This window comes from Tursiops truncatus, chromosome 13, assembly GCF_011762595.2.
Source record: "Tursiops truncatus isolate mTurTru1 chromosome 13, mTurTru1.mat.Y, whole genome shotgun sequence".
In the NCBI taxonomy this organism is placed as follows: Eukaryota; Metazoa; Chordata; class Mammalia; order Artiodactyla; family Delphinidae; genus Tursiops; species Tursiops truncatus.
Genome location: NC_047046.1, coordinates 42,221,167 through 42,243,273, shown reverse-complemented (window position 1 = coordinate 42,243,273; position 22,107 = coordinate 42,221,167). Strand labels below are relative to the sequence as shown.

At 38.9% G+C, this 22,107-nt stretch overlaps 1 protein-coding gene across 3 annotated transcripts in view; it reads right to left on the bottom strand.

Annotated features, from left to right (window-relative positions):
* The window catches only part of TAF4B (TATA-box binding protein associated factor 4b), a 155,344-nt gene that overhangs the window by 28,409 nt on the left and 104,828 nt on the right, over positions 1-22,107 (bottom strand). For 2 of the 3 annotated variants that reach the window (XM_019930473.3, XM_019930474.3), the window contains one exon: positions 13,739-15,130. In XM_019930473.3, coding sequence (XP_019786032.1) covers positions 14,963-15,130 — 168 coding nt within the window. In that variant the 3' untranslated portion in view covers positions 13,739-14,962. Of the gene's footprint in view, positions 1-2,383; positions 2,505-13,738; positions 15,131-22,107 lie in introns of those variants that run through there. The other variant, XR_004521555.2, reaches the window with a different exon arrangement.

The window sequence follows — 22,107 nt, the reverse complement described above, 5'->3', positions numbered from 1 at the left end:
TCTTGTCTTGCTTTACACCTGTGACATTACACCCAGGGACTAGCCCCTGACCCCAGAGCAACTATCTACAGGCCAGCCAGTCAGTCACCTGTGAGATAGTTTAGCACAAAATCATTATCCAAAATGTATGGATATCCAAAAGGAAGAACAGTTAATCTATCTAAGCACTTCTTCTCTCTTGGGAGGTTTGAATGTGACACACAGAGATTTGTGCCCAGATGTAAAAATGTGCAGGGAGAAAGCACTCAACAGAGAACAAAAGCAGTAGCAGAAAAGTTAGCAGGAGAAGCAGGGATTGAGCAGCTGAGGCACTAACGTCAGAAGCACCACAGTCAAGAGAAAGGGATTCTGACGTCGAGGGGACAAGATGACAGGGCTGCTGGAGTTCATGCTGTATGGTGATGACTTTTTCATTCTCCCAGAAGCTTCACCTCAGGGGTGTTGTATTCTGGCATTCCCAGTAAGCTTTGATTAAAGCCCATGAATGCAGACACCTTGAACATTCCTCTGTACCTTGTAACCCTAGAAGTGATTTTGCCCTTTGAGTCAATCCTTTACTTCACCCAGGACGTTACTGGAGCAAACAGCCCTGAGGCATTTTAAAGGTAGCATCCTTTATGCCCACGTTTCTCACACACACAGAAAGGTACCACCTCAGATCATCTTACCAGAGCCAATGATCAATTCTACCAAAACGCAGTGGCAGAAGAGGGGAGGGGATGGGGTGGTAGATTGCTCAAGGCTGCCGTAACAAAGAACCACAAACTGGGGGGCTTAGACAACAGAATATCTTCTCATGATTCTGGAGCCCAGAGATCAAGGTGTTGGCAGGGTTGGGGTCTTCTGAGGCCTCTCTCCTTGGCTTGCAGGTGACTGCCTACCTGCTGCGTCCTCACACGATCTTCCCTCTGCACCTGTGCCTGTGTCCCAATCTTCCCTTCTTATAAGGACACCAGTCACATTGGATTAGGGCCACCCGAATGAGCTCATTGTAACTACCTCTTCCAAGACCCTATCTCGAAATACAGCCACATTCTGAAGTGCTGGGGGTTAGGAATCTGCTAGCAGGTGAAGACCTTCCAAACCATCATCATGTTCTTTGAGGTGCCTGCCAGGCTGGTCCAGCACGCGCTGGGTGGTGCATACGAGGGAGCGAGTCTGCCGGAGCTGCTCGTGAAGACTCTGGGGGCCCTGCAGCGGCACCGTCAGTCAGATACGACCCCGGGCGGCCAGAGCAGTGTCAGTGCTGATTAACAGACTGATGGTGGAGACAGAAACGTGCTTCATTATTTCCTAGCAGCCCTGTCTTGTTCAACACATTCATGCACAAACTGAATGAACACAGAAGGCATGCTGATGAAACGTGGGTGATGCAAGGCTGAGCAGGATAATGGCTTGCAGAGTTGACTGAGTCACTTGAACTCAGATGTGCTCACTGAGTGACAGAATCAAATTTAAATGATCATAACAGGCCAAAACTAACAAAATGAAGCAAGCAGAACATAGCAATGTTTTCTCTTTAGGCTGATAGAGGCAATTGAGAGACAAGTGCTTCTCAAACTGCAGGGAGCACAGGAGTCACCTGGGGATCTTGCTAAAATGCAGGTTCTGATTCAGTAGGTCTGGAGTGCGGGCTTCAGCTCCTGCTTTCCTAACAAGTTCCTAGGTGAAGACGATGTTGTGGTCCACTGGCTACTCTCTGAGTAGCGAGGGTGAAAAAGCCCTGGGGTGATTAGTCAGCCACAAGTTCACACGACCACCATCTGACTTCCAGCGTACGAATGGGCCCGCTCTCCTCCGATGCCCCCAGCCCCTTCTGCTGTGTTGCATTTAGCACAGGAAACCAAGTTTTAATGTGGCCTTTAGCAGAGTAGAATGTGACCAAGAGAACAATGAAAATTCTGAGACATCTGGAATCTATGTGGGCAGAATGGAAAGGACTAGGACGCTTCAGCTGACAGAAGGGAATACCAAGTGTAGGAAAGGACACCGGTAGCTATCCCTAGATATTTAAAGTGCTGTCACATGGGACAGAGATGAGCTCTGAAGCATTAAAAAACAAACAAAAACAAAACAAGACACAACAACCCCCCAGCTCAGTGTAAGGATCAACAGTGTAGGCTCTGGAGTTAGACCTCCAACTCTACGACTTTCTCTGTGACTTCCACTAAATTGTCTACTCTCTTAAGGCACCGGTGTGTTATCTGTAAGATAGAAATAATAGTAGCAGTAGCTATCTGGGTTAGTTGATTTAGCTGCTATAGTTATATTACACATCATAATATGTATAGCATAGTTATATTACATATATAGCTATTAGCAATTAGCTACTACGGTAGTTACGTCATATTAGTGATTTACACATTAGATGTTTATTTCTCACTTGTGCATATTCCAAAATGGGTGTCCTTGATTAGCAGGCAGTTTTGCTCCAAGCCATCATTCAGTGACCACAGCTCCTTCCATCTGGTGGCTCGGCCATCTTCACGAGCCTTTCAGGGCCTCTGTGGAAAGGGAAAGAGCACGCAAGTCATACATGGCAGGCTGTCATGAGCCAGCTCTGACATGTCACACATCACTTCTGCCTACATGTCATTGGCCACACCTCAGGCACAAGGCCACTTTCAACAACAGGGAGACTCAGAAACATGGTCTAGCCGCGTGCCCAGGAGGAAACGGGTTTAGTGCACAGCCAGCCACTTTCTGACTGTGAGAGTGATGATTTAGACAGCGCCGGTAGAATGCTTAGCTTGGTCCAGTCTCCGTTACAGAGTCAGTGCTCAACAAACCTGTGTTACTATGTAACTTCGGAGAACAAATGTAGGCCCCAAATGTTAAATTATAGGAAAGCAGATTTCAAATCAAACCAAGACCAAACAAAGAAATAATAGTTCAAATATGAATTCCATGATAAGATAGTAAGGTCCCCATCAATGAAGCTATTCAAGTAGAGGACCTAGGCCTCAGGGATGCTGAAGGGAATTCCTCTATTAGTGGAATGTTGGACTAGCTAACCTTCCGATAGCCTTAGAAATATCGAGAACCTTGGGCTGCAAGTAAGTGGCTTGATTCTAAGTGGATTTGTACTCAATTGTGGTAGACTAGACCACATTACCTCTTGTTCTGCAGACACTCATCTTTGTGACCTAGCCTGCATCTCAGCAATTGACATCTCTCAGTAACACTGAAACAGATGTAACCAGAGAGAAGATGCAACGTCCTATCATTTTGCTTGATTTGATGTCTTTCTCTCCTTATCCCCATGCCTGCCTCTGCATCTGCCTCTGTATCTATCAAACAGATGGTTTAAAACTTAATCTGGGGAACCTGAGATCTGAGTCCTCCCTTGAGATAACTACAGACTATGTCATGAAAACAAGTTTGAGAATCTGGTAGATGATTGAGCCTATGTTAGCATTTTAGGCACAGCCTTCTGTTTTTTGACCTTTACAGACTGCACTCGATAAGACTTTTCTGTGGGATTCTGCTTAGAATATATGCAGACGTCATCTAAGGGCCTTTTCCCCAAACCCCTGCCAACTGTTTGCCTAGTTATTCAGTAAATCCATAAGAAGGAGACAGAGGATGGCCTTTGAAAGCTGCAGTAGGCAAAATACACATTCTTTAAAAAGTTAGTTAGGATCTTTTTAATATTCTATTGCAAAAGAAATCTGATAAAAACCTGAACTGCCTGTTAGGCACTCTAGATTTAGAACTTGCTATCAACTCCCAGGTCCAGGGGCTAATGCCTGATGGTGGCATCTGTGATGAAATCAATAAAACTATTCTTGATGTTTCTCTAATTTCTAAGTCTCCTCAGTGATGCATCTCTCCCCAGTAATTCTGGGCTTTGCTTCTTCCTTTCCTTTTCCAATAATACAGATTCCCACCTCAAAAGTGAGACTGCCAGTGTCAAATCAACTGACTTGATTGATTTAATGGGACTGGGTCCACAGTTGGCACTTGGGAAGCAGATTGTGAAAGGAACAGTTACTGACATTTTCCATATATTGGCACATTCTCATTTCAGGACTAGACAGGCATACCCTGGAGATATTGTGGGTTTGGTTCCAGACCACTGCAATAAAGCAAATATCACAATAAAGTAAGTCACACAAATTGTTTGGTTTCCCAGTCCATATAAAACTTATGTTTACACTATACTGTAGTCTATTAAGTATACAATAGCATTATGTCTAAAAAAACAATGTAGGGGCCTCCCTGGTGGCGCAGTGGTTGGGAGTCCGCCTGCCGATGCAGGGGACGCGGGTTTGTGCCCCGCTCTGGGAGGATCCCACGTGCTGCGGAGCAGCGGGGCCCATGAGCCATGGCCGCTGGGCCTGTGCGTCCGGAGCCTGTGCTCCGCAATGGGAGGGGTCACAACAGTGAGAGGCCCGCGTACCGCAAAAAAACAAAAAAAACCCCAATGTACATACCTTTATTTAAAAATACTTAATTGCTAAAAAATGCTGTCATCTGAGCCTTCAGCGAGTCATAATCTTTTTGCTGGTGGAGGGTTTGAAATATTGCGAGATATTGAACAAACTGTGACACACAGACATGAAGTGAGGAAATGCTGCTGGAAAAATGGTGCCAATAGACTTGTTCGACACAGGGTTGTCACAAACCTTCAATTTGTAAAGCAAAGCACAATTAAATGAGGTACGCCTATACTCTCTTGACGTTCTTGCAGAGAGGACCTGGGTTCACTTCTATTAAAAAAATTCTAATACTTGACACTTGTTAGAAATAAACTTATGATTTGCTCATAGTGTGGAGAATTTCCTTAAGAACAGTCAACATGTACATAGCATTCAGAATCTCAAAAGGCTTCTGAAGACAGAGTCACTTGAATATACTTCTGTAAACACCAGGATGGCACAGTCTAAACCACATCAAAGACACATTTCTCAGAACAGAGCCACCTACTAGGAACTTCTGAGCTGAAAGAGGAGAGAAGCGGGGAGAAGTGGAGGACAGGTATCTTGACAGACCACAAGATTCTAAGATACCCATTTAGGGACATATAAAATCAACCCCTTTACATTTTAACAACCATTAAGTTTTTGACTACTTTTGAAGTCAGAGGTAAAAAATAAAGTATCAGGAATATATAATCATATACAGTATGCTCCTATAGTGGGGTGGACAGTGTCCCCCTACCTAATACATGTTCACCTGGAATCTCAGAATGGGACCCTATTTGGAAATAGGGTCTTTGTAGATGTTAGTTGAGGGTCAAGATGAGGTCATACTGGATTAGAGTGGGCTCTGAATTCAATGCCTGGTGTTCTTATAAGAAGAGGAGAGGACACAGAAGATGCAGAGAAGACCATGTGGAGATGGAAGCAGACACTGGAGTTCTGCTGTCACAGTCAAGGCCATTAAAAGCTACCAGAAGCTGGAAAGGCAAAGAAGGTTCTCCCCAGAGCCTCTGGAAGCAGCTTGGCCCTGCTGACACCTTGATTTCAGACTTCTGGCCTCCAGAACCGTGAGAGAATTTAACTGTGTTTTAAGCAGCCCAGTTGCGGCAATTTGTTTTGGAAGCCGTGGGAAATTCATCTAGCTCGATATACCTCAAGAAGGATGCTTGGATTGTTCTTTGATTGGGGTCTGGCCCAGCACCAGGCACAACTTACACTTTTTGATAATGGCAGAAGACACGGAAAGGGCATGAGGCACCATTTATTCAATTGCTCTCCTCAGCCGCAGAGGCACCCACTGTCTACTTTGATAGCAATTAAAACTCCCAGGAAGCACCCAGTGAGATACTCATACCATCTGAAAGTTTAAAGGTTTCTTGACGACCAGCTGGCACAACTTCACACTTCTTTTTAGGGACATGAAAACCGAAGGCATGAGATTTCGTCAAGAAGCCAACCAGCAAATCCTTACCTTCCCCTCATCTTCAGGCAGAGCTTCCATTAAGATTACAAATAGGAAACTTATCAGTCCTATAGCCTAAACTTCATGGATAACATTCCTACACTAGCTTTGAATCTGCTCAATAGTTTACAGAGAATTATGGCAATTCTTCCTCCACATTACCTTCTCATGTAGAGGCCCAATGCAAGTAATGATGAGACATAAAAGGTACTCTCAGTTCACCCCGAAGTGCAACAGACTGAAATTGTTTTAAACAAATCCACATGCTATATGAGGGCACCAGAAACGTGGCCTCAACATCACTTTGAAAAGACAGAACTCAAAAAAGTGATGTTTTATTCTCCTAGCTGTGTTTCTTCTCATTTTCCCTAGTGTCTCCAATGGTGTGTAGGTAAGGATACAAAGCTGGATCAACTTCATGATCTAAAACATCTATCTACAGATTTAGCACAGAAAAAACAGGATAGAAAGAAATGCACCGAATATTATTATATTTTTCATTTTCCTTATAGTCTTTTATTTTCCAAATTTTATACAGTGTGAATATATCATTGTTATAATCAAGGGAAAATCTTTTGGGTGGGTAGGGGGTTGGTTTCAGGGAACTCTTACCACTCTCCTTTTCTATAATCACTTTGAAATAAAAATTATAAATAACTTATCTAGAAGACAAAGGTAGGGAACTTATATTCTTTTGTATCTATGAATTCTGGACACTGTAAATATTAGTTGCCGCTATCTTAATTTCCAAAATTATTTTCCATTTCTCCCTTACATGACTTTCATAATCAGCCAAACTAGATCTAGGTATTTACTTCCCTAAAAGTACTCTATCCTTTTTTTTTTTTTTTGCTTCCCAACCTTTTGCCTTAGAAGGCCTTAAAACATACGACTTGAAAAAATCTTATCCATTCCTTTCATTGCACAGGTCAAATTCTATCTCTTCTGTGAGAAATTGAATACGATTGGTCCATTTGGAAGTGACATCTTTTTTTCTAAAGGCACCTACAAGAAACTGCTATTTACACCTCTCTTTAGGAGGAGTATATGCTACTTTGTGTTTATGTGTCTAGAGTCCATCTCTCTGACTAGAAAACCCCTCCAGGCCATGGACTGTGTCTTATGCATCTTTGTTCCCCATAGTGCAGAAAATTTTTACAAATTTGCCAAATGAATATTTTGGTATCAGGCATTCCTTCATGGATCATTCTCAGGAACCCCAAATTTAGATCATCCCTATTATGATCTACTTATTACATTTAAATGAAGAATATCAATCTTACAAAAAAGAGGTTGGAGTGATCCTCAATTCAGGTTGGCTTCCAATGCTAGTGTTCACGGTGGGAGGGTTCTGTCAGTGAAACTTTATAATTACAACTAGAATACTCAGTTCTTACTTTAAATGATTTTTCCTCTTTCCCTCTCTCCACTTCCTCCCAGAGGAAACCTCTACTCCCCTTGTTGCTTTCCATGATGCCTGTTTGGTAGAGGAACATTGTTGACACACACTCAGGTATGACTGAATTCTTCTAGTGAAATAAGAAAATTTACAAAACAGTAAGAAAATCTGAGACTAAATCTCTCAAGGAAAAATTCAGTGTTGTTTTCCCAAAGATTTACAGGAAGATTCTACTAGGACCCCTGGCCTGGGACACAGTATAAATTGAATTAAGAATAATGAAACAGTGAGAATGGCAAGGGATAGATCAGTATGCTCCCATATGCAAATAAAGGGGGAACCTACAACTATGTGCTTATATGTATACAAACTATGTCTGTTAAGAGATATATGAAACTGGTAAAAGTGGGTGAATCTAGGGAGGGGAGCACAGGACCTCAGGAGGTCTGTGAGTAGAATTACTTTGGTATGCCCTGTTACGTGATTTGATTGTTCACAATATCTGTAATAGTTTCAATTAAAAATTTTAAAATAACGGCACAGCTTCATTACTGCTTCCAACCCTACAAGAAACTTAATAGGCAAAGCCAGGGACATAAGAATTACTCTGCTTAATGGCTCCACTATAGTATCATACTTTTCTCCTTCTAGCCTCCCATCCTCCAATCCTCAATGCAATACATTAGACTTTTGCATGAGCTTAGATTATTCTATTTAAAATAAGATACTAGGTTCATGCATTCAACTAGTGACTTTTATCAATACAATCTAGTACTGGAGGTGGGTGGGAGGTAGAACTATACCTTTCATAATTGATACAGCCGTGACAACCACCGTTACTAACAAATATAGTGTTTACTACATGTGACACATTGTTCTAAGAATTCATTAAATTCTCACAACTACCTCACCGGTAGGTACTCTTATTTGCCAATGAGGAAACAAAGGCAGAGAGATTAAATAGTTTACCCTAGGTCACACAACTGGTAAGAGGCAAGACTGAGATGTTGACAAAATGTCAGCCAGGGCGACATTGCCTCAGTACCGCCTATAAGAGAACTTAGAAAGATATCAAACTGACCTTATTATTTGAAAGGAGAAGAGCTGCCATTAAAATTGCTCTCATCATGTTTTACCAACAAAGTCAAAAGTCTTCAAGTGAGTTCCTTGTAAGTATTTTCTTCCCACAAATATTCAATGTGCAAAGTCTACACAAATTCTAAACATGTAACTGTTAACATTATCTGTTCCTCTCACCCAACCAGTCAGTGTCCAAGTACACAGTGCCCAACACTTCAGGTTTCTTGCATGCACAGCAGTCTCTCAAAGTTTCCCAAAGAAAATTATGGCAAATATATTCTACTTGGAACAATTTCTAACTGATGGAATAACTTCGGTAAAAACGTAATTGCACCAATGCCATACAGCTAAAATGCATGTGAAAATACCAAGAGGTTGTCAAAAAGTCAGAGAAAAAGAAGTTGATATCAGATGTAAACTGTGCCTAAATGTTAAAAAAAAATTGTTTCAGGGCAGCAAGGCATATGAAAGTATCTGAAAATAACGCTAAAAACAACAAGGTAAAAACTGCTACTAGGTCATATATAAACATAGGATATATTATACTTTTATTTCCTGTAGAATCACTGAGGCTTGCTGAGGTTAAAGTGTCATAAACATTTAGTTGGTTCATTGTACAACTAGGTATAAAGTCCAACTTAATCCCCCTGAGATCTTGGTTTCTTATTTTTCTGAAGAATATGTCCTAATATTGCTTGTGGTTTTTTTGCTGCAACTATGACATAACTAATATAAATGGTTTTAATTCTAAATAAACTTTTGCCAACATTTTAATGAGACAAAATTTACCTCAAATCAGATTTCAAGAAATATAGGCTTTAACTCTTATTCAACAAAATTTTGGAAGTCCTAGCCACAGAATCAGAATAGAAAAAGAAATAAAAGGAATCCAAACTGGAAAGGAAGAAGTAAAAGTATCACTTTTCTCAGATGACATGAAAATCCTAAAGATGCTACCAGAAAATTAGAGCTCATCAATGAATTCAATAAAGTTGCAGGATACACAATTAATATACAGAAATCTGTTGCATTTCTATACACTAACAATGAACTATCAGAAACAGAAATTAAGGAAACAATCCCATTTACCACTGCATCAAAAAGAATAAAATACCTAGGAATAAACCTATCTGAGGAGGTAAAAGACCTGTACTCGGAAATCTTTAAGACACTGATGAAAGAAACTGAAGACAACACCAACAGATGGAAAGATATACCATGTTCTTGGATTGGAAGAATTAATATTGTTAAAATGACCATACTACCCAAGGCATTGAATCTGCAGATTCAATGCAATCCCTATCAAAATACCAATGGCATTTTTCACAGAACTAGAGCAGGTAATTTTAAAATTTGTACGGAAACACAAAAAACCCCAAGTAGCCAAAACAATCTTGAGAAAGAATAACAGAGCTGGAGGAATCATGCTCCCTGACTTCAGACTATACTAAAAACCTGCAGTAATTAAAACAGTATGGTACTGGCACAAAAACGGACACTTAGATCAATGGAACAGGATAGAAATCCCAGAAATAAACCCAATGCTATGGTTAATTAATTCATGAAAAAGGAAGCAAGAATATACAATGGAGAAAAGATAGTCTCTTCAATAAATGGTGCTGGGAAAACTGGAGAGTTACTTGTAAAAGAATGAAATTAGAAATTCTCTAGCATCATATACAAAAATAAATTCAAAATGGATTAAAGACCTAAATGTAAGGCTGAATACATAGAGGAAACTCCTAGATGAAAACAGAGGCAGAACACCCTTTGACATAAATTGCAGCAATATTTTTTGGATCTGTTTCCTAAAGCAAAGGAAACAAAAGTAAAAATAAACAAATAGGACCTAATTAAACTTAAAACCTTTTACACAGCAAAGGAAACCACTGACAAAATGAAAAGACAACCTATTGAATGGGAGAAGATACTTGCAAATGATATGGCCAGTAAGGGGTTAATATCCAACATATATAAACAACTCATACAACTCAACATCAAAAAAAAAAAACTGATTAAAAAAAATGGGCAGAAGAACTGAACAGACATTTTTCTAAAGAGGAAATGCAGATGGCCAACAGGCATATGAAAAGATGCTCAACATCACTAGTTATCACGGAAATGCAAATCAAAACCACAATGAGATATCATTTTACACCTGTCAGAACGGCCATCATCCAAAAAACAAAACAAAGAAACAAAAAACCCACAAGTAACAAATGTTGGCGAGGATGTGGAGAAAAGGGACCCCTCGTACACTGTTGGTGGGAATGTATTGGGTTGGCCAAAAGGTTCATTTGGTTTTTCATAAGATGGCTCTAGTAGCACTTAGTTGTCTTTAACTTCATTCAAAACAATTTTGTTAGACTGTATGTGACAGCTGTCATATCAGTGCATTTAAAAAATGACATCAAAATTAGCGAATTTTTGTGTAGGCATTTTAATATTGAAGATGGAAGAAAAAAAGCAACATTTTCGGCATATTATTCTTTATTATTTCAAGAAAGGTAAAAATGCAACCGAAATGCAAAAAAATGATTTGTGCAGTATATGGAGAAGGTGCTGTGACTGATCAAACATGTCAAAAGTGGTTTGCGAAGTTTTGTGCTGGAGATTTCTCGCTGGATGATGCTCCATGGTTGGGCAGACCAGTTGACAGCGATCAAATCGAGATATTAACTGAGAACAATCAACATTACACCACGCGGGAGATAGTCGACAGACTCAAAATATCCAAATCAAGCACTGAAAATCATTTGCACCAGCTTGGTTATGTTAATCGCTTTGATGTTTGGGTTCTATGTAAGTTAAGTGAAAAAAACCTCAACCGTATTTCTGCATGCAATTCTCTACTTAAACGTAGTGAAGACGTTCCATTTTTAAAACAAATTGCGACAGGTGATGAAAAGTGGATACTGTACAATAATGTGGAATGGAAGAGATTGAGGGGCAAGCGAAATGAACCACCAAACACACCAAAGGCCGGTCTTCATCCAAAGAAGGTGATGTCGTGAATATGGTGGAATTGGAAGGGAGTCCTCTATTATGAGCTCCTTCCGGAAAACCAAACGATTAATTCCGACAAGTACTGCTCCCAATTAGACCAACTGAAAGCAGCATTTGATGAAAAGCATCCAGAATTAGTCAAAAGAAAATGCATAATCTTCCATCAGGATAACGCAAGACCGCGTTTCTTTGATGACCAGGCAAGAAGTGTTACAGCTTATCTGGGAAGTTCTGATTCATCCGCCGTATTCACCAGACGTTGCACCTTCGGATTTCCATTTATTTAGGTCGTTACAGAATTCTCTTAATGGAAAAAATTTTAATTCCCTGGAAGACTGTAAAAAGCACCTGGAACAGTTCTTTGCTCAAAAAGATAAAAGGTTTGGGGAAGATGGAATTTTGAACTTGCCTGAAAAATGGCAGAAGGTAGTGGAGCAAAAGGGTGAATATGTTGTTCAATAAAGTTCTTGGTGAAAATGAAAAATGTGTCTTTTATTTTTACTTAGAAACCGAAAGTACTCTTTGGCCAACCCAATAAATTGGTGCAGCCACTGTAGAAAAAAGTATAGAGGCTTCTCCAAACACTATAACTAGAACTACCATTTGACCCAGCAATTCCACTCCTGGGTATATATCCAAAAAAACCAAAAACACAAATTTTAAAAGATACATGCACCCCAACGTTCATAGCAGCATTATTTACAATTGTCAAGTATGGAAAAAACCTAAATTTCCATCAACAAATGAATGGATAAAGAAGATGTGGTACACACACACACACACACACACACACACAACGGAATACCACTCAGCCATAAAAAAGAATGAAATTTTGCCATTTGCAGTAACATGGATGGACTTGGAGGGCATTGCGCTAAGTGAAATAAGTCAGACAAATACTTGTATTATATTACTTATATGTGGAATCTAAAAAATACAACAAACTAGTGAATAAAACAAAAAAGAAGCAGACTCATAGATATAGAGAACAAACTAGTGGTTACCAGTGGGGAGAGGGAAGGAGGGAGGGGCATTACAGGAGTAGGGAAAAAAGGGTTAGTATGGGATTATATGAAATCATGTGTGTGAAACTTTTGAAAATTGTAAAGCACTAAAGCGCTAGAGAATTTAAAGAATCTTTCATTCAATAAAAAAAAAAGAAAAAGAAATATAGGCTTTACAAGAATGTTAAACTTTGCTTCTTTTAAGAGGAGAAGAATCTTACAGATATTCAGGAGGAAACAATTTAAAAGTTCCATCGGTCATATTAAAATTAAATGGATAAAATTGTGAATTTTATATGTAAAACATGCCTCAATAAAATTGCTTAAAAAACAGTAAATAGATGGAGAATTTCTGGCACTTTCCCCTTTTAGTGTTCATCACTTAAGATCAACATTGAAGGCAGAGTCTCACACTTCAGTGCTTAAAGGGATCAGGCAAGGGAAGGTGAACTTACGCTCCCACATCTGAAGTGGACAGCCACTGGTCGGCTCCAGCAGACTGTCACACAAACGGTACACCTAGTGACTCCAGATCTTCTAATTTTTCAAAAGAAGTGGAAATACATATTTTTGTGAATTAAACTATTGGCAGCACCATGTGAGTTACAGAGATCACATTTAGAGATCAAATCGGCCCCAAGGCCATCATTTTGCAAACTGAGTGGAAGAATACCTTGGGTCCACTGTGTTTGTTCTTTTGTGTGTAAGATATACTTTAGGATTTTTAAACAAAGTTTAAAAATGTATATTAAGGATAAATTTTGATAAAGAATACCTTTGTAAGAAAACCTTGATGGGCAAGAGAAGCTTTTGTAATGAATATGTGTAGCTTTCATTGTGAGTCAAATACCATGCAAGTTTACAACTATTTCAAAGAAAGTGATACAGGAACTTGGATCTGAAGTGAGCTTCTGGAACCCAAATGCTCACACTCCAAAGTAACAAACCCAGCCAAGAAAGATCTACTGCCCTGCCCCCAGCTTCAGGGGCCGACTTCCAGAGATATTTCCAAAGTCAGTGACTGAGCAAAGTTATTCTTATAATAAAATAATTATTTTAATGAAGTATTTGAAATAATTTTAAACATCTGATCAATAAGATTACACACAAATATGGGAGTGTGCTGCACTTTACCAAAAAATAAAGCTAAGCATTTAAATATACAAAAACAACTTTAGGTATAGATCTCTTCTTAAAGGACTCTTTTAACATACACATAATTTATAGCATTTTTACATAATAACTCGCTGAAACAGAAAATGTGGCCAATTTGAAACTTACTACAGTATAGAATATGGCCATAACAGTCCCGATGGGAAGAACAGGATGAAGAATAACATACTTGAGGTTTTATTCCCCTGAATTCTTTTTCTAAGAAGCACAGCTTTCCCTTTTTTTCTTTTCTTTAGCCTTCTTTGGAGGATTTACGCATTCTTTCTGTATGTGATTCTAACTACAGCTATTATTTTTCACCAGCTACATACCACAAAAGTGGAATTAAAAAAAAAAAAAGAGGGTTTGCGTTGCAAAATGTCAGCTTCCTCCTCGGACGAGTATATATAACATGCTTCTCATAATATATGTAGAGCCAAGATCTCAAAGAGTAAGATGCTGACCTTACCTTTTGAGTACAGAGTCCAAAATGGAATCCCATTGTTAAAAATTTCTAATCATCAATCACGATTTTTTTTAATGCAACAAGATGCTTAAAACTTAGGGTAACTAAAAGAGTTTATAAAACTATCCTTCTTGAGATTTAAAGCAGTACACAAAACAAAGAATAACTTCTTCCTTTTGAAATACTGTAATTTGAAAATGTTTGATACATTTTCCTTTTTGGTTGGGCTGTGATTTTTATCCTGTCAACAAAACATGTACTGGTTGGTTCGGAGTTCCAATTCGACCACTGACCCCTCTTAGGTGTATACAGCATATTTCCTGTTTTATGATTCCGTTTTCATTTCCCTCCATCGCTGGTGGTGAGGTGAACCAGGGAACAGCAACCTCAGGCACAAACTATCCCCATTTGTCAATGTTTTAACAACAATGGGACTCAGCCGACAAAAGCCACCACTGGCCTTACCCTGTGGCTTGTCACCTTCAACCACAGAAGGCAACTGTCATCACTTGCTAAGCAACTTCTGATTCCAGCCCAGAAAACCTAATGCTTTGAGTCAGGTTCCATGTAGGATGAAATACATAGTTTCCTGGTAAGTGGTGACCCTTCTTTTCTTCCCCCTGCATCTCAATGCAGGCTGTACTAGGGAAAGACGCCTTACCTATTAATAGTTTGGCAAATGAAGGAGGGAGTAACAAACAGAGCCTTGCTGTAATTAAACACGTAGGTAGGCATATGCCTACTTCTGTGTAAATAAACCGTACTTCACAACCTATTTTTAGAAGCTGATTCCTAGTCATTAAGAACCTAATGGAATACATAAGAGTTAATAAAAGTATATAACTGTAAACAATGGTCTTCCCTATCGGTGATTATTTTCCAGAAACCGAAAGCTCAGGACCATGTGACACCGCTCTTTATGTCTTCTTTGGCAGTAAGTAGCAAGGATCTGGATGGAGAGGGCCATGGTCACTTCAGAAGGGCCAGGTACAGAGCTCGGGAATACTTCATCTCCCTCTCCTGCTCCATACAGAAGATCAGGTCCCTGAGGCAGATTCTTGTGATTCTTGGACGAAGCAACTGTTTGGTGGCTGTCAGGCTGGATGTCCCAGAAGCAAAAAGGTTGTCTTTTAAACCCTATACAAAGTAAAGGGAGAAGCAAGTTTAAAATAAGCAGTCTTTCATAAAGAGAGAACCTGTCAATTCAGCAAGAGCCTGCTAGCCTCTGGCCCCTGAGGTAGGTGCTGGAGGTAATAGCATGATGCAGCTTGTCCTCCAGCAGCCCAGGCTCTTGGGGGAGGCCCATGGCCAGCACACCTAGTTCATGGCCTCAGTCACTCTCTCTCACCTGGACCATGGCCACAGCCTTTTAACTGACTTCTCCACTTCAATCCGTTCTTTGCTGCACATCACAGGGCAGACTGTCCTCTTTAAAGGTCTTAGACAAAAGTTTCGGGAGTGATGACTGTGGTCATAATTCTGATTGTGGCGATGATTTCACAGGTGTGTATATATGTAAGAACCTGGCAGATTACACACTTTAAATGTGTGCGGTCTTTTGTTTGTCAATTATAAAAGTAAAAGTGAAAGCCTCACATGGTTCAGATCCCACCACTCCATGGTTCAAAAACCTTCAATGGTTCCCCTCTGTCCAGAGTAGCTACCTGAGCACTTATTATACTTTGAGAGCTACGTTAAGCACCTTCCACACATGATCTTTCTTTCATACAACACTGCAGCACGTTACATGGGTGCTGTCCTCATTTATCAAGTGAGGAAACTGAGCTTAGACAGGTTAAAGCAATCTGTTTAAGGTCACACAGCAACACTGAGCTGGGACTCAACTTTTAATTTGATCTAAAGAGAATGCTCGCCGCGTAGCACAGGGAGATCAGCTCGGTGCTTTGTGTCCACATAGAGGGGTGGGATAGGGAGGGTGGGAGGGAGACACAAGAGGGAGGAGATATGGGGATGTATGTATATGTATAGCTGATTCACTCTGTTATCCAGCAGAAACTAACACACCATTGTAAAGCAATTATACTCCAATAAAGATGTTAAAAAAAATAATAAAGTGAATGCTCTTAGCCTGTTCTATATTATACATCATATCAGGTACAAACTCATTACCTGGCTTCTCTTCAGCCTTACTTCCCATTGCAGAGATCAGTGAAAGGCCATTCCAGGCTAACCTACTCATCCTTTAAGACCCATTTCAAATGGGTCTACTTACCCTCCCCTTCCCCGTAAGAATTCTTACTGTGGTAATTATCTTACATCGTATTATAGTAATTTGTATACGCTACCACCACCAGCACATACCCACTAGATTGTAAGCTTTCTGAGGACAGGGACTATCATTTCTATACCTTCTATGGCTTAGCAAAGTATACAGAACAACACGGATTATCAGCAATATTTTCTCAATTGAATACACCAGTTTAAAACATAACAACTAACACGAGTTCTAAATGTCTTTCAAAACTGAATGAAACCCAATACTTCTGTATTAAGATATTAAGTTTCCTAAGTATCAATATGTCTATACACCACTATTTAAAAAAAAGATTTGGAAGAAGAAATAAAAATACAGAAAATTCAGATATAGAATAATTTGGCAAAAATGAATCCTTTATTCTTTTCTTTTTTTTTTTAACTATACTTTGTTTCAAAAACATCTCAATTGAGTTGGCAACCCTCCTTTCCCTACCCAAAAGACTTCCTCTAACACAGGAAGCGAATCTTCTGGTTCCATTACTATCTTTTTATAACCTTCAAATTTTAATTACTCCCTCTACATTTCTGGTTTTCTCTTTTTTTTTTTTTTGCTTTGTTTTAGTTTGATGGAGGGTAAGGAAATCCCCTTTAAGGTCTCCAAAACCCTATGGTCAAAACAAGTGAACTTAATTCCATACATGTACACAGAATGACTGGGAGTTCTTACATTCGACTTTACCTCACAATCGAATAAAATGTCCTTCAAAGATACTACTCACTTTTGAAGGGATATGATATCACAATCCCACTTCTATACTCATTAGGTCAGACTCATTCAAAAGCATCCATGAAGCAAATTTTGGAAAGTCCATGTTTAAAAAAAAAGGACAAAAAGACTAACTTAGAGGTGGTGTAACACAGATATAATCTTAACTCTTGTAAATTATCACCATCAAAATATTCTCATAAGATTTTTACAGAATGGGCCCACCAACTCAGCTTTGGAACACTGGATAAAAGGACAAATTAGGAAGAAAGTTAATGTCCCAGGCACTGAGCAGCAATTTTGCTGTATACAGGAGTTATCTATTTAAAACTACAGTATATTTAACTAGAGGCATTTTTCTTAGCCAAAAATTAGATATATTATGCTAAAGCTGAATCTATATATGTTTATAGATCTTTCCTACCAAGTTTGCCAAAAATCCCGTTTAGTGTTTTACATGAATATTTAAATTAAATGGCTAGTTGGACATACTATATCTTGGCAATTTAATTTCTACGTAAATATCCAGAAATATGTCATGTCTTTTGATAAAAAGACATGTATGAGAATGTTTAGCACTACTATTCATAATGGCCCTAAGCTAGAAACGATCCAAACGCCCATTAAGAGCAGAATAAACTGTGGACTATTCATACAAATGGAATACTACACAGCAGTAACAAACTGAGTAACATGGACAAATGTCACAAAATATTAAATGAAAGGATCCAGATGCAAAGGAATACATATGGTTTGATTCCATTTCTATAACGTTTAAAACAGGCAAAGCTATAGAAGTCAGGATAATGATTCCCCTTAAGGGAGAAGAGTGGTAACCAGAAGGGGATAGTAGAGGTTTTCTGGGATTCTGGCGATGTTCTCTTTCTCGACCTAAGTACTGTCTGCATAGGTGTGCTCTGCTGTGAAAATTCAGTGAGCTTACTCATGATTTGGGTACTTTTCTGCATTGATGTCCTACTTCAATAAAAAAAATTAAACTGCTACCAAAAAAGTCTTGTGTAGGTAGGAAATACAAAGGGAAATGAAGAGGGAAAAGAGGAAAGAAGATAAGGCAAAATTGTTAAATAGAAAAAAATTATGGAGAACGAACCATCTGGGTAAGGAACAAAGGGGTCACAGTTCATGTCTGTCATGTGACAAGCCTGAAGGATCCCAGGGAAAGAGCCACATCACAGCTGCCAGCACAGGGTTGAAAAGGAGGTCATTCCAACAGGATGCAGCAGAAGGCCTGAGGCAATGTTATAAATGAAACAACCCCCAAGGGACATTCAGTAATCCCACAGAAATGTCTTTTATAATTCACAACTTCATGAAGGTGACAGCATTCTCTTCCCCCAAATAGTGACTGGCTTGGGAAGTTAATCTTTGTTGAACTTAGATACAAATATATAGCATTTTTATTCCTATGCTTATGATTTGAAAAAATCCACAATCTGAATTTTCAGCTTCATACTGACCTGACCAGAATAATCAGCTATATCTCAATTATCCATGGTAAAGCGGGTGGTCGAACCTGCCTTCACCATCAGTTTTTATTTTCTTCCTCACCAAGTCCTTTGCCCAAAGTCACCTAGGGCTGATTTCTGGTTAAACTATACTGTCAGTGCCAAAGAACACAAATGTAGTTAGGAGACCATTTGTAAGAAGAAAAAAAAAACCTGTTGGGACAATGTACTATTTGTTTCTGAAATAGAGGATTTTCCCAATCGACTTTCTACGTGAAGATATTCCTTAATCTGAATTCTTCACTTAGATGAATAGAGGGTAAAATAGAAGATGGAATTCAGTGAAGATGAAAGAAATAATTCACTTACTAAGTGTACAACAGATGTTTTTGGAAGCGTAACCGAACCTAAATGTAAACATTCTTCAACACTGCCAGGTCAATTAAGTTAGCCCTCAATTTGTTCAATTATATCACTAAACAAAGTTTCATATTTTTATAATGAAACTTCTGAGAAATGTTTTTGCTCTAATAAGGAAAACTTGAACACTGTCAGTTACCAATTTCAGAGCAATGACACCATTTTAAGAATGACACTAAGTAATTAAAAATAACCAATTATTCACATTTCCCACCAACTTAATAGAGCAGGTGCTGTGAGGTAAAACTTTTAGAAGTGTCTCTACTTCTTTTTCCATGTTTCCTTAAATTATGTTACTGCTATACTAACTAGTTCATGCTAGCCCATGTACTGATTCAATTCAAAAGTTACCTGGGTTACTAGGCGCCTACTATGGGCAAAGGAACTGTTCTGGCAGCATAAGATATACCGGGGGACTGAATGGTGGTGAATACACATTGTCTCCTCCATAAGGAAACTCAGACAAATTACTTAACTTCTCTGTGCCTCAGTTTCCTAATCTGCAAAATAGGGACAGTAACTGTAATTATCTCACAGGGTTGGCCTGAGGATTAAATGAGAACAATGCCTGGCATACAGTATACAGTCTATAAATGTCATTTGTCAGTTGGGAGGCATTGAAGGTTTATAAACAGGAAACAGTATAATCCTAGTTCCAGATCTTTTTTTCCATCCCCTAGTTTAAATGCCCTATTCTCATAAGTCATAGCTAATTTAAATAATTTGTCCTGCCACACTAACCTTGTCCTTCCTAGAGAAATTTTTAAATTTTAGTTGAGCTTTGAATGTTTAAAGCTAAAAAGTAAACTAATGGGCATTACAGACACATGGCAAATGGATGAGGGATGTATCCTGGGACAGGAAGGTTTTCACAAGCTCCTCAGATCAAACAGTGGAGGACCAACCACACTTATCAGTACTGTCTGCAGGAGCTGATGTCCATTCCTTCCATTCTAGTCCCTGAATCATAAGACCAAGAAAACACAAACGTGTCCCTGAATCTTAACAGTCGACCAGGAACAAGAGTTGGGCATTTTAACCTCTAAAAGGCAAAGATCCTTTATATTTCTCAGACTCTCTACTTGATTTATTCTAACCCCATGTCACCATGGCAGCTCTTAAGGGATGACTCAAGTCTCAAACTTTAAGCAAAAATAAGAACTAGACATAGGGCACAGGGGGTGGAAAGAAAATCTGGCTCCAGAACAAAAATCAAACATCTTCTAAGTCTTGGTAGCAAAGATAAATAAAAGTGTCCTGGATGCCTGGCCTTAGTGTAATAATGTAATAAGATCACTGAAAATCTATGTTTGAAAGACCTGAGCTTCTAGGCCTCAAGGGCAGCACAGAGCAGAAAATACTGAGCTGTGAGACTGCCTGCCCTCTGCTGGTCAACAAGCAGAATTTATGAAGTAACACATCCCTCACCTCTATCACCTTCTTTTCATTCCTTTGAGTTATTTCAGAATACAGACAACCTTGCATATTAACTTCCACCCTAGAATTTTGTCACCTCTAAGTATCCGTTTTTCAACAGTCTTTATAGAAGTAATATGTCTAAATAGACTGATATGATGTATAATCGTGGGCTTTGAGTTCTAATTCTAGTTGTGTGATTATGAGAGTTGTGAAGACAATACTGGTTGTCCTATGCTAATGACCACTCGTGTCTTTATCTCCAAAAGAACACTTTCTTAAATTCTAGGACTCATTGTTCAATTTCCTAATAAAGTATGTATCCTAAATTCAACATGTTTCAAATCATTACTCCTGCCTTTCTCCTCTTCTCTTTCTCATTTAAAGGAATGGTAATACCATTCACCTCCAATGCCTAATCCAGAAAACTGGGTGTCATCCTCAACCCTTTCTTCTTCTAATCCCATCTATCACTTCTTATCAGTTCTAACCTCTTTAATAGTTTCCAAATCATCTACATCCTTCTATATTTTCACTTCCATTATCTTCTGCCTAAGATGACTTCATCAACCTTCTAAGAAACTATTTCCAGTATTAATATTCTTCACACTGCTGTGAGTATGATCTTTCTAAAATAAGTAATCTGATAATACCGTTTTCCTGTTTAAAATGCTCCAGTGGCTAAAAACCACCTCTAGGACCAAGTCCAAGTATTTAAGCATGACAAATACAGTCAACCATGAGCATACCAAAGCTTCTCCCCACATTCTCATCTCTCATTCCTTTCTTCCTATCTCAAACTATTGATCATGCCACAGAATGTTTTTTCCTCTTTGTTCCAGACAGTTAATTCTCTCCTCCTGGAACTCCTTCTCCAATCTCTCTGTCCTATCCTTACATCACATCACTCGACTAAGTCCTTTAAGACTCAACTCAGGTAACCTGTTTCCCCAATGCTACAAACACAGACTCACCCCAGGTCTAGATTAGGTCCAACTCCTGTGTATTTTAGCTGTACTCTCTACTTTACCATCACATGTATTCAGTGCAACGCAACAACCTCTTTCTCACTCACTGGAAAGGAAGGATTTTGTACCTGTGAATATTTTATATATATGGCACTTAGCTGGTATCCAATCAACGTTTGTAGTACAATTATGCATCAAGTGTCACCCAATATCATCAGTTATATGAATGACCAAATAGTGAAAATGAGCCATATTATGGGCTTTGGACATTTTAAATCAAGATCCTGCTGTCATTCTTAGCTTTAAGCCAAATAAATTTGGGAGAAAAGCTGAAAGGTAATATCCTTTGATGACTTGTTCCTCAGCATTACTCATCCCCACCAAGCTGCCACCAGATGGGATTTGCTCAAAAGGCTATTTTCTGCCACTTTCTCCAAACAGTGGGTAAGTGCTTCAACCCACCAAGTAACACAACACACAAGAACAGCAAATAACCAAATAAATGTCAATTCTGAAAAGCAGTAACTTACTGCAAGTTGAAAAGCCTGTGTCAGCAGGACTTTCCTCTTTATACTCTCGTAATTTTCTTTACCTTTAATTAAGACACAAAGTCCTTTGAAAACTCAAGTAACCTATGTTCAGAACTAAGTTTTATCTATTATTTTATGCTAACTTCTTTAAAGGACTGCCAGTTAAAGATTTTTCTTTCAGAGCCAACTTTAATTTTATCCTTGAAGGATTGTAAATGTTAAAAAAAACTACAACATCAGTAAGGATTGCTGTGCCTCACAACTAAAGGTAGATTTACCAATATATTTAAATGTATTAATAGTAGCTTTAGGTTTATTTAATTAAAACTCT